Source organism: Oncorhynchus masou, chromosome 29 (genome assembly GCF_036934945.1).
Source record: "Oncorhynchus masou masou isolate Uvic2021 chromosome 29, UVic_Omas_1.1, whole genome shotgun sequence".
In the NCBI taxonomy this organism is placed as follows: Eukaryota; Metazoa; Chordata; class Actinopteri; order Salmoniformes; family Salmonidae; genus Oncorhynchus; species Oncorhynchus masou.
Window position 1 is genome coordinate 74837832 of NC_088240.1, and position 13952 is coordinate 74851783.

At 47.2% G+C, this 13952-nt stretch overlaps 1 protein-coding gene across 1 annotated transcript in view; it reads right to left on the reverse strand.

The window, feature by feature from the left end:
- LOC135520531 (rho guanine nucleotide exchange factor 1-like) overlaps positions 1 to 13952 on the reverse strand; it is an 83144-nt gene that overhangs the window by 54512 nt on the left and 14680 nt on the right. Inside the window, 5 exon segments of the mRNA XM_064946148.1 lie at positions 9997 to 10026; positions 11719 to 11859; positions 12122 to 12227; positions 12341 to 12383; positions 12949 to 13047. Of these exon segments, the coding sequence (XP_064802220.1) occupies positions 9997 to 10026; positions 11719 to 11859; positions 12122 to 12227; positions 12341 to 12383; positions 12949 to 13047 (419 nt within the window).

Genomic DNA, 13952 nt, shown 5'->3' on the forward strand with positions numbered 1-13952 from the left:
ACGTACAACTACAGTCCTGCAGTCTGCATAACGTACAACTACAGTCCAGCAGTCTGCATAACGTACAACTACAGTCCTGCAGTCTGCATAACGTACAACTACAGTCCTGCAGTCTGCATAACGTACAACTACAGTCCTGAAGTCTGCATAACGTACAACTACAGTCCTGCAGTCTGCACAACGTACAACTACAGTCCTGAAGTCTGCACAACGTACAACTACAGTCCTGAAGTCTGCATAACGTACAACTACAGTCCTGAAGTCTGCACAACGTACAACTACAGTCCTGCAGTCTGCACAACGTACAACTACAGTCCTGAAGTCTGCACAACGTACAACTACAGTCCTGAAGTCTGCATAACGTACAACTACAGTCCTGCAGTCTGCACAACGTACAACTACAGTCCTGCAGTCTGCATAACGTACAACTACAGTCCTGCAGTCTGCATAACGTACAACTACAGTCCTGAAGTCTGCGCAACGTACAACTACAGTCCTGCAGTCTGCATAACGTACAACTACAGTCCTGCAGTCTGCATAACGTACAACTACAGTCCTGCAGTCTGCATAACGTACAACTACAGTCCTGCAGTCTGCATAACGTACAACTACAGTCCTGCAGTCTGCATAACGTACAACTACAGTCCTGAAGTCTGCATAACGTACAACTACAGTCCTGAAGTCTGCACAACGTACAACTACAGTCCTGAAGTCTGCACAACGTACAACTACAGTCCTGAAGTCTGCACAACGTACAACTACAGTCCTGAAGTCTGCGCAACGTACAACTACAGTCCTGAAGTCTGCATAACGTACAACTACAGTCCTGAAGTCTGCGCAACGTACAACTACAGTCCTGCAGTCTGCATATCGTACAACTACAGTCCTGCAGTCTGCACAACGTAAACTACAGTCCTGCAGTCTGCACAACGTACAACTACAGTCCTGAAGTCTCCACAACGTACAACAACAGTCCTGAAGTCTGCACAACGTACAACTACAGTCCTGCAGTGTGCGCAACGTACAACTACAGTCCTGCAGTCTGCACAACGTACAACTACAGTCCTGCAGTCTGCACAACGTACAACTACAGTCCTGCAGTCTGCACAACGCATAACTACAGTCCTGCAGTCTGCATAACGTACAACTACAGTCCTGAAGTCTGCGCAACGTACAACTACAGTCCTGCAGTCTGCATAACGCATAACTACAGTCCTGCAGTCTGCATAACGTACAACTACAGTCCTGCAGTCTGCATAACGTACAACTACAGTCCTGCAGTCTGCATAACGTACAACTACAGTCCTGCAGTCTGCATAACGCATAACTACAGTCCTGCAGTCTGCATAACGTACAACTACAGTCCTGAAGTCTGCATAACGTACAACTACAGTCCTGCAGTCTGCACAACGTACAACTACAGTCCTGAAGTCTGCACAACGTACAACTACAGTCCTGAAGTCTGCATAACGTACAACTACAGTCCTGAAGTCTGCACAACGTACAACTACAGTCCTGCAGTCTGCACAACGTACAACGTACAACTACAGTCCTGAAGTCTGCATAACGCAACTACAGTCCTGCAGTCTGCACAACGTACAACTACAGTCCTGCAGTCTGCATAACGTAACTGTCCTGCAGTCTGCATAACGTACAACTACAGTCCTGAAGTCTGCATAACGTACAACTACAGTCCTGCAGTCTGCATAACGTACAACTACAGTCCTGCAGTCTGCATAACGTATAACTACAGTCCTGCAGTCTGCATAACGTATAACTACAGTCCTGCAGTCTGCATAACGTACAACTACAGTCCTGAAGTCTGCACAACGTACAACTACAGTCCTGAAGTCTGCACAACGTACAACTACAGTCCTGAAGTCTGCACAACGTACAACTACAGTCCTGAAGTCTGCACAACGTACAACTACAGTCCTGAAGTCTGCACAACGTACAACTACAGTCCTGAAGTCTGCTCAACGTACAACTACAGTCCTGAAGTCTGCATAACGTACAACTACAGTCCTGAAGTCTGCGCAACGTACAACTACAGTCCTGCAGTCTGCATATCGTACAACTACAGTCCTGCAGTCTGCACAACGTACAACTACAGTCCTGCAGTCTGCACAACGTACAACTACAGTCCTGAAGTCTGCGCAACGTACAACTACAGTCCTGAAGTCTGCATAACGTACAACTACAGTCCTGAAGTCTGCGCAACGTACAACTACAGTCCTGCAGTCTGCATATCGTACAACTACAGTCCTGCAGTCTGCACAACGTACAACTACAGTCCTGCAGTCTGCACAACGTACAACTACAGTCCTGAAGTCTACACAACGTACAACAACAGTCCTGAAGTCTGCACAACGTACAACTACAGTCCTGCAGTGTGCGCAACGTACAACTACAGTCCTGCAGTCTGCACAACGTACAACTACAGTCCTGCAGTCTGCACAACGTACAACTACAGTCCTGCAGTCTGCACAACGTACAACTACAGTCCTGCAGTCTGCATAACGTACAACTACAGTCCTGAAGTCTGCGCAACGTACAACTACAGTCCTGCAGTCTGCATAACGTACAACTACAGTCCTGCAGTCTGCATAACGTACAACTACAGTCCTGCAGTCTGCATAACGTACAACTACAGTCCTGCAGTCTGCATAACGTACAACTACAGTCCTGCAGTCTGCATAACGTACAACTACAGTCCTGCAGTCTGCATAACGTACAACTACAGTCCTGAAGTCTGCATAACGTACAACTACAGTCCTGCAGTCTGCACAACGTACAACTACAGTCCTGAAGTCTGCACAACGTACAACTACAGTCCTGAAGTCTGCATAACGTACAACTACAGTCCTGAAGTCTGCACAACGTACAACTACAGTCCTGCAGTCTGCACAACGTACAACGTACAACTACAGTCCTGAAGTCTGCATAACGTACAACTACAGTCCTGCAGTCTGCACAACGTACAACTACAGTCCTGCAGTCTGCATAACGTACAACTACAGTCCTGCAGTCTGCATAACGTACAACTACAGTCCTGAAGTCTGCGCAACGTACAACTACAGTCCTGCAGTCTGCATAACGTACAACTACAGTCCTGCAGTCTGCATAACGTACAACTACAGTCCTGCAGTCTGCATAACGTACAACTACAGTCCTGCAGTCTGCATAACGTACAACTACAGTCCTGAAGTCTGCACAACGTACAAGCTACAGTCCTGAAGTCTGCACAACGTACAACTACAGTCCTGAAGTCTGCACAACGTACAACTACAGTCCTGAAGTCTGCACAACGTACAACTACAGTCCTGAAGTCTGCACAACGTACAACTACAGTCCTGAAGTCTGCGCAACGTACAACTACAGTCCTGAAGTCTGCATAACGTACAACTACAGTCCTGAAGTCTGCGCAACGTACAACTACAGTCCTGCAGTCTGCATATCGTACAACTACAGTCCTGCAGTCTGCACAACGTACAACTACAGTCCTGCAGTCTGCACAACGTACAACTACAGTCCTGAAGTCTACACAACGTACAACAACAGTCCTGAAGTCTGCACAACGTACAACTACAGTCCTGAAGTCTGAACAACGTACAACTACAGTCCTGCAGTCTGCATAACGTACAACTACAGTCCTGCAGTCTGCGCAACGTACAACTACAGTCCTGAAGTCTGCACAACGTACAAATACAGTCCTGCAGTCTGCATAACTTACAATAACAGTCCTGCAGTCTGCACAACGTACAGGACTGCAGTGTGCGCAACGTACAACTACAGTCCTGCAGTCTGCACAACGTACAACTACAGTCCTGCAGTCTGCATAACGTACAACTACAGTCCTGCAGTCTGCATAACGTACAACTACAGTCCTGAAGTCTGCTCAACGTACAACTACAGTCCTGCAGTCTGCATAACGTACAACTACAGTCCTGCAGTCTGCATAACCTACAACTACAGTCCTGCAGTCTGCATAACGTACAACTACAGTCCTGCAGTCTGCATAACGTACAACTACAGTCCTGAAGTCTGCATAACGTACAACTACAGTCCTGCAGTCTGCGCAACGTACAACTACAGTCCTGAAGTCTGCATAACGTACAACTACAGTCCTGCAGTCTGCACAACGTACAGGACTGCAGTGTGCGCAACGTACAACTACAGTCCTGCAGTCTGCACAACGTACAACTACAGTCCTGCAGTCTGCATAACGTACAACTACAGTCCTGCAGTCTGCATAACGTACAACTACAGTCCTGAAGTCTGCTCAACGTACAACTACAGTCCTGCAGTCTGCATAACGTACAACTACAGTCCTGCAGTCTGCATAACGTACAACTACAGTCCTGCAGTCTGCATAACGTACAACTACAGTCCTGCAGTCTGCACAACGTACAACGTACAACTACAGTCCTGAAGTCTGCATAACGTACAACTACAGTCCTGCAGTCTGCACAACGTACAACTACAGTCCTGCAGTCTGCATAACGTACAACTACAGTCCTGCAGTCTGCATAACGTACAACTACAGTCCTGAAGTCTGCGCAACGTACAACTACAGTCCTGCAGTCTGCATAACGTACAACTACAGTCCTGCAGTCTGCATAACGTACAACTACAGTCCTGCAGTCTGCATAACGTACAACTACAGTCCTGCAGTCTGCATAACGTACAACTACAGTCCTGAAGTCTGCACAACGTACAACTACAGTCCTGAAGTCTGCACAACGTACAACTACAGTCCTGAAGTCTGCACAACGTACAACTACAGTCCTGAAGTCTGCACAACGTACAACTACAGTCCTGAAGTCTGCACAACGTACAACTACAGTCCTGAAGTCTGCGCAACGTACAACTACAGTCCTGAAGTCTGCATAACGTACAACTACAGTCCTGAAGTCTGCGCAACGTACAACTACAGTCCTGCAGTCTGCATATCGTACAACTACAGTCCTGCAGTCTGCACAACGTACAACTACAGTCCTGCAGTCTGCACAACGTACAACTACAGTCCTGAAGTCTACACAACGTACAACAACAGTCCTGAAGTCTGCACAACGTACAACTACAGTCCTGAAGTCTGAACAACGTACAACTACAGTCCTGCAGTCTGCATAACGTACAACTACAGTCCTGCAGTCTGCGCAACGTACAACTACAGTCCTGAAGTCTGCACAACGTACAAATACAGTCCTGCAGTCTGCATAACTTACAATAACAGTCCTGCAGTCTGCACAACGTACAGGACTGCAGTGTGCGCAACGTACAACTACAGTCCTGCAGTCTGCACAACGTACAACTACAGTCCTGCAGTCTGCATAACGTACAACTACAGTCCTGCAGTCTGCATAACGTACAACTACAGTCCTGAAGTCTGCTCAACGTACAACTACAGTCCTGCAGTCTGCATAACGTACAACTACAGTCCTGCAGTCTGCATAACCTACAACTACAGTCCTGCAGTCTGCATAACGTACAACTACAGTCCTGCAGTCTGCATAACGTAAACTACAGTCCTGAAGTCTGCATAACGTACAACTACAGTCCTGCAGTCTGCGCAACGCATACAACTACAGTCCTGAAGTCTGCATAACGTACAACTACAGTCCTGCAGTCTGCACAACGTACAGGACTGCAGTGTGCGCAACGCATAAACTACAGTCCTGCAGTCTGCACAACGTACAACTACAGTCCTGCAGTCTGCATAACGTACAACTACAGTCCTGCAGTCTGCATAACGTACAACTACAGTCCTGAAGTCTGCTCAACGTACAACTACAGTCCTGCAGTCTGCATAACGTACAACTACAGTCCTGCAGTCTGCATAACGTACAACTACAGTCCTGCAGTCTGCATAACGTACAACTACAGTCCTGCAGTCTGCATAACGTACAACTACAGTCCTGAAGTCTGCATAACGTACAACTACAGTCCTGCAGTCTGCGCAACGTACAACTACAGTCCTGAAGTCTGCACAACGTAAAACAACAGTCCTGAAGTCTGCACAACGTACAACTACAGTCCTGAAGTCTGCACAACGTACAACTACAGTCCTGAAGTCTGCACAACGTACAACTACAGTCCTGAAGTCTGCACAACGTACAACTACAGTCCTGAAGTCTGCACAACGTACAACTACAGTCCTGAAGTCTGCGCAACGTACAACTACAGTCCTGAAGTCTGCATAACGTACAACTACAGTCCTGAAGTCTGCGCAACGTACAACTAGTCCTGCAGTCTGCACATCGTACAACTACAGTCCTGCATTCTGCACAACGTACAACTACAGTCCTGCAGTCTGCACAACGTACAACTACAGTCCTGAAGTCTGCGCAACGTACAACTACAGTCCTGAAGTCTGCGCAACGTACAACTACAGTCCTGCAGTCTGCGCATCGTACAACTACAGTCCTGCAGTCTGCGCAACGTACAACTACAGTCCTGAAGTCTGCGCAACGTAAAACAACAGTCCTGAAGTCTGCACAACATACAACTACAGTCCTGAAGTCTGCACAACGTACAACTACAGCCCTGAAGTCTGCACAACGTACAACTACAGTCCTGAAGTCCGCACAACGTACAACTACAGTCCTGAAGTCTGCACAACGTACAACTACAGTCCTGAAGTCTGCACAACGTACAACTACAGTCCTGAAGTCTGCGCAACGTACAACTACAGTCCTGAAGTCTGCATAACGTACAACTACAGTCCTGAAGTCTGCGCAACGTACAACTACAGTCCTGCAGTCTGCACATCGTACAACTACAGTCCTGCATTCTGCACAACGTACAACTACAGTCCTGCAGTCTGCACAACGTACAACTACAGTCCTGAAGTCTGCGCAACGTACAACTACAGTCCTGAAGTCTGCGCAACGTACAACTACAGTCCTGCAGTCTGCGCATCGTACAACTACAGTCCTGCAGTCTGCGCAACGTACAACTACAGTCCTGAAGTCTGCGCAACGTAAAACAACAGTCCTGAAGTCTGCACAACGTACAACTACAGTCCTGAAGTCTGCACAACGTACAACTACAGCCCTGAAGTCTGCACAACGTACAACTACAGTCCTGAAGTCTGCACAACGTACAACTACAGTCCTGAAGTCCGCACAACGTACAACTACAGTCCTGAAGTCCGCACAACGTACAACTACAGTCCTGAAGTCCGCACAACGTACAACAACAGTCCTGAAGTCTGCACAACGTACAACTACAGTCCTGAAGTCTGCACAACGTACAACAACAGTCCTGAAGTCTGCACAACGTACAACTAAAGTCCTGAAGTCTGCACAACAACAGTCCTGAAGTCTGCACAACGTACAACTACAGTCCTGCAGTCTGCACAACGTACAACAACAGTCCTGAAGTCTGCACAACGTACAACTACAGTCCTGAAGTCTGCACAACGTACAACTACAGTCCTGAAGTCTGCACAACAACAGTCCTGAAGTCTGCACAACGTACAACAACAGTCCTGAAGTCTGCACAACGTACAACAACAGTCCTGAAGTCTGCACAACGTACAACAGTAGTCCTGAAGTCTGCACAACGTACAACAGTAGTCCTGAAGTCTGCACAACGTTCAACAGTAGTCCTGAAGTCTGCACAACGTACAACAGTAGTCCTGAAGTCTGCACAACGTACAACTACAGTCCTGAAGTCTGCACAACGTACAACAACAGTCCTGAAGTTTGCACAACGTACAACAGTAGTCCTGAAGTCTGCACAACGTACAACAGTAGTCCTGCAGTCTGCACAACGTACAACAACAGTCCTGAAGTCTGCACAACGTACAACAGTAGTCCTGAAGTCTGCACAACGTTCAACAGTCCTGAAGTCTGCACAACGTACAACAGTAGTCCTGAAGTCTGCACAACGTTCAACAGTCCTGAAGTCTGCACAACGTACAACAGTAGTCCTGAAGTCTGCACAACGTTCAACAGTCCTGAAGTCTGCACAACGTACAACAGTAGTCCTGAAGTCTGCACAACGTACAACAGTCCGGAAGTCTGCACAACGTACAACAGTAGTCCTGCAGTCTGCACAACGTACAACAGTAGTCCTGAAGTCTGCACAACGTACAACAGTAGTCCTGAAGTCTGCACAACGTACAACTACAGTCCTGAAGTCTGCACAACGTACAACTACAGTCCTGAAGTCTGCACAACGTACAACAGTAGTCCTGAAGTCTGCACAACGTACAACAGTAGTCCTGAAGTCTGCACAACGTACAACAGTAGTCCTGAAGTCTGCACAACGTACAACAGTAGTCCTGAAGTCTGCACAACGTACAACAGTAGTCCTGAAGTCTGCACAACGTACAACAGTCCGGAAGTCTGCACAACGTACAACAGTAGTCCTGCAGTCTGCACAACGTACAACAGTAGTCCTGAAGTCTGCACAACGTACAACAGTAGTCCTGAAGTCTGCACAACGTACAACAGTCCGGAAGTCTGCACAACGTACAACAGTAGTCCTGCAGTCTGCACAACGTACAACAGTAGTCCTGAAGTCTGCACAACGTTCAACTACAGTCCTGAAGTCTGCACAACGTACAACAGTCCGGAAGTCTGCACAACGTACAACAGTAGTCCTGCAGTCTGCACAACGTACAACAGTAGTCCTGAAGTCTGCACAACGTACAACTACAGTCCTGAAGTCTGCACAACGTACAACAGTAGTCCTGCAGTCTGCACAACGTACAACAGTAGTCCTGAAGTCTGCACAACGTACAACAGTAGTCCTGAAGTCTGCACAACGTACAACAGTAGTCCTGAAGTCTGCACAACGTACAACTACAGTCCTGAAGTCTGCACAACGTACAACAGTAGTCCTGAAGTCTGCACAACGTACAACAGTAGTCCTGAAGTCTGCACAACGTACAACAGTAGTCCTGAAGTCTGCACAACGTACAACAGTAGTCCTGAAGTCTGCACAACGTACAACTACAGTCCTGAAGTCTGCACAACGTACAACAGTAGTCCTGAAGTCTGCACAACGTACAACAGTAGTCCTGAAGTCTGCACAACGTACAACAACAGTCCTGAAGTCTGCACAACGTACAACAGTAGTCCTGAAGTCTGCACAACGTACAACAACAGTCCTGCAGTCTGCACAACGTTCAACAGTCCGGAAGTCTGCACAACGTTCAACTACAGTCCTGAAGTCTGCACAACGTTCAACTACAGTCCTGAAGTCTGCACAACGTTCAACTACAGTCCTGAAGTCTGCACAACGTACAACTACAGTCCTGAAGTCTGCACAACGTACAACTACAGTCCTGAAGTCTGCACAATGTACAACTTTAGAGCAAAACAAACTAATTGAGGAGGAAGGTCAAATAAATATAAGGCATGTATGTATGGACTTTAAAAGATCAATGAATCTAAGCAGGGAGCTGGACAAAGTATGTCTAGCATGCACTCACACATTGACGGAAGTGGTTCAGATACACACACAGCACCGCGAAACACAGAACTCACCATTCACACATTGACGGAAGTGGTTCAGATACACACACAGCACCGCGAAACACAGAACTCACCATTCACACATTGACAGAAGTGGTTCAGATACACACACAGCACCGCGAAACACAGAACTCACCATTCACACATTGATGGAAGTGGTTCAGATACACACACAGCACCGCGAAACACAGAACTCACCATTCACACATTGACAGAAGTGGTTCAGATACACACACAGCACCGCGAAACACAGAACTCACCATTCACACATTGACAGAAGTGGTTCAGATACACACACAGCACCGCGAAACACAGAACTCACCATTCACACATTGACGGAAGCGGTTCAGATACACACACAGCACCGCGAAACACAGAACTCACCATTCACACATTGACAGAAGTGGTTCAGATACACACACAGCACCGCGAAACACAGAACTCACCATTCACACATTGACAGAATTGGTTCAGATACACACACAGCACCGCGAAACACAGAACTCACCATTTCTCCTCGTCTGCGACGATGGAGGGACTGAAAGAGAGGAGATGAATAGATATTAAAGAGATAGAGAGAGAGAGATAAGTGCAGACATTGCCGAGTCTGTAGACTTACCGCCGCAGTCGATTAAGTGGCATTTTCCCTCGCTCTTTCTCGACTGATTCTTAACTCTGTTTTGGGACGGTGGAATCTGAAGCGGCTAAGCTTCTCCTGATCCAACTCAAATCTGACTGCAGTGATATTGTGTTCAGAGCAGAAGCTACTGAACATATCCTGATCTTTCCAACAAAAAAGGGAAAAAATAAAACAAAGTCTAAAACAATGAGAGATGCATTAAAAGCTGCACCCCAAACAATGCACAAGAAACTATTGACAATTGTTTTTCAAATAAAACACTGCAAAAATCTAATCTGCACAAATCTATCCAATCTGCTTTTCTGCACAAGGCCAGGTATTAGCTTTCTAACTATCTGCAAAAGATAAGTGTGAAGTCAAGGCACAGCTGCTCTCTGAGAGTTGTCTGCAGGGTGGGCTGGAAAATCTGACAATGCTCCAGGACACCGGAAATGGCTATTTAACTGTGTTTTAGTCTGACGCAACAAGCAGGCAAGAATATGGAAATGAGATCCTACTGTTATTCTTTTCTATTAACATAAAGGGAGGGGAGGGGTTTCCTCTGGATTCCCGAAGCCAATCAGGACGCCAAGCCCATCCCTCCATTCCACTGACTGACCAATGGGAAACAGAGGAGGTGAGATCACCATGTTGTGGCGGAGAGAGGGGGAGAGACGGGGGAGCATGCTGAACGAGGGCGGGTGTGGGATTGTGGAGGAGAGCAGAGGATTGTGTAAGTGAATCTAAATGGGAAGAATAAATTAATAACTCTTTTGTAGTTAGGAGACAGAGAGAGTTGATTGTGAGTCAGTAACAGAGCCGGTGGGAAGCTGCTTTATGATGTGTTTGACACTGCCTGTTGACAAGCTTTTCATACTTCCTCCACTGACAATACAGTAGTAACCAGAAAAAAGGGACTTATGCATTGGGCATATCCCCTTTGTTGGTCTCTCTCTTATAGTCACTCTTTCATCCTCTCTCTTCACACTGCAGGTGAAAGAGCTTGTCGCCTGCTCCCCTCCTCACTTGTTCCAGTGTTAATTCATTGTGTCTGGCCACTGGGTCAGAGGTAGATGAACGGACTAGACTGCCCCTACTCTCCCTCCCTCCCTCCCCCTCTCCATCCTCCCCATCCCTCCGGTTGGCAGCATGCCAGGGGAGAGCCTTCCTGCCAACGTGGCACTGCTGACTCTCTCCTTCTCCCTCTGCTTCCTCTCCTCCACCTCTCTTTCACCCCCTCTGTTCCAATCACTGTTGTCCCTCTTTCTTTTCTCCCCAAATCCCTCTCTCTCCTCCATGTCTTTAATCATCCATCTATCCCCCTAGTGGTCCCTGTGTGTTGAACTGGTTGTGTCAATGTGTGTATTTCTGCACCATAATCTAGAAATGTCCGCTGAGGGACTAGAACTGTGATGTCTAGAGGCCTGTGATGTCATGATGATACTACACAGTATTTAATTGAATTCAAATGAAACTTGCCCCCAAACGAAGCCATGAGAGGTTTAACTTAGCTAATTAGACTGTTCCTTTATCTATGAAGTTACATAAAAGCTATACGTTATGTAGTACTGCATTATGACAGTCAATAATCCACCCCAGCAGTCTACTCACTGGATCTCAGACATTTTGTCCAGCAGGGTCTCTGCCACAGCCTTCTCCTTCATCTCCATGGGGATACGATCGGTGGGGTAGTGAGACTCCACCTCCAGCAGCTCTGCCGCGTTAGGGGTCATACCCATCATCCTCTTCTGCCTGAGAGGGAGGCACAGCAGGAAGTATCCCTTTACGTATTTACATCTCACACCGTATAACTGTCATCAGTTTGACATTATCGCTGAGGGCTAGTTGGTACACACGTGTGTATGGGGAGCAACAAGAGAGTTTGGGTTTAGGGCAGAGACTATTTTAACCCAATGTTATCACTGGTGAGTCAATAGGTGCTGTTTCACTGGTTCCATAGATATGGGTGATTTTGACCAGGTCACTGCTGGTTCTATGGATGTGGGTGTGTCACCTAAAGTCTTCCAGCTGTCGCAGCACCTCTGGGGCCTGAGCCAACTGGACATCCTGGACAAACTTCCTCTGCTGCTCCTCACTGAGCAGGTCTGGTCTGGTACGGTCTGAGACAGAGAGATTACATACACACCATGCTTTATCCAGATAATGCTGAGTAGACCAGTATGACGGCTGCATTATCTAAAAATCCTAAGAGAACGATCGTAGGAGGGCTTACCCAACTCAAACGATACATTGTGAGGGATTTGCACTCTGAGAATCTGTGGGTTGAAGAGAAGGAGGGAGAGAACATTTAATTTGACATAATGATAATATGCATCACAGTGACTTCTACGACACAATTTGTATAGAAATCTCAATGTAGTACACCATAGTCACCACCAGATGTCACTTGAATACCATTTTTTTATGCAGGCAAGAGGAAACTTAGAAAACAGAAGTACAATTTCTACTCCATGATTCTCTTTCTACCTCTGAATGTTCCAATGAACTTTCACTAAACGTATCCTTTTAGAATAGAGAGGGAGTGTAAAACAGGAAAGGAGCAATAGAAATAGCAATCTTTCCCAAAGGTCATTCCCACGACCCGAACAGGAAGTGGTTTGTCAGAGTGAGAAAGTGTGACACACTGAGCAGAGGGAGAGGGGGAGACACATGACGAGAGGAAGAGGGGTATAGAGGGTACAGCCGGACAAACGGCCAGTAGCAAGAAACCAGAGTAAGTACGGTACAGAATAGGTACTAAGTACGGAACAGAACAGTGAGGTGCCATCTGGCTCTGGGCTCTACAGTCGCTTCTTAGCTCCCTGTGTTTCTTGCACTTACAGCGCCCTTGTCCAGGAAGCTGTTGTAGAACTCCACAAACTGCTTCTTTGTCTCTTTGGTACTGAGGTTCTTGAAGAGGTCAGCATGGAGGTAACATAACTGAGAGGGGGAGGAAGGGAGAGAGAGAGAGAGAACAATGAGGAAGGGAGCTAGAAGATATGAGTACCACACACAAACCATTTTCTATAACACTGGTCGGTGGAGGACAGATAAGTGATCGGTATGGTCGGTGGAGGACAGATAAGTGATCGGTATGGTCGGTGGAGGACAGATAAGTGATCGGTATGGTCGGTGGGGGACAGATAAGTGATCGGTATGGTCGGTGGAGGACAGATAAGTGATCGGTATGGTCGGTGGAGGACAGATAAGTGATCGGTATGGTCGGTGGAGGACAGATAAGTGATCGGTATGGTCGGTGGAGGACATAAGTGATCGGTATGGTCGGTGGAGGACAGATAAGTGATCGGTATGGTCGGTGGAGGACATAAGTGATCGGTATGGTCGGTGGAGGACAGATAAGTGATCGGTATGGTCGGTGGAGGACATAAGTGATCGGTATGGTTGGTGGAGGACAGATAAGTGATCGGTATGGTCGGTGGAGGACATAAGTGATCGGTATGGTCGGTGGAGGACATAAGTGATCGGTATGGTCGTTGGAGGACATAAGTGATCGGTATGGTCGGTGGAGGACAGATAAGTGATCGGTATGGTCGGTGGAGGACAGTCTGGTGTGTATTGAAATACAGGTGCATCACAAGCTACAGGGACAGGTAGGGGGAGGGAGGGGGTTTGGGAGAGGGAGCCTGTCTGGGCTGTGAAGGGGTAACGGTACCTGGATGGATCACGGTGTCTGCATGCAGAATAAAAGGGAGACAGAGGCATGCTTAATATCACTAGAGATGCACAGAAACAGAGCTACACATGGAGCAGACAGACACTCATCACACACTAACATGGACATAAACACCCACACACACACACACACACACACACACACACACACA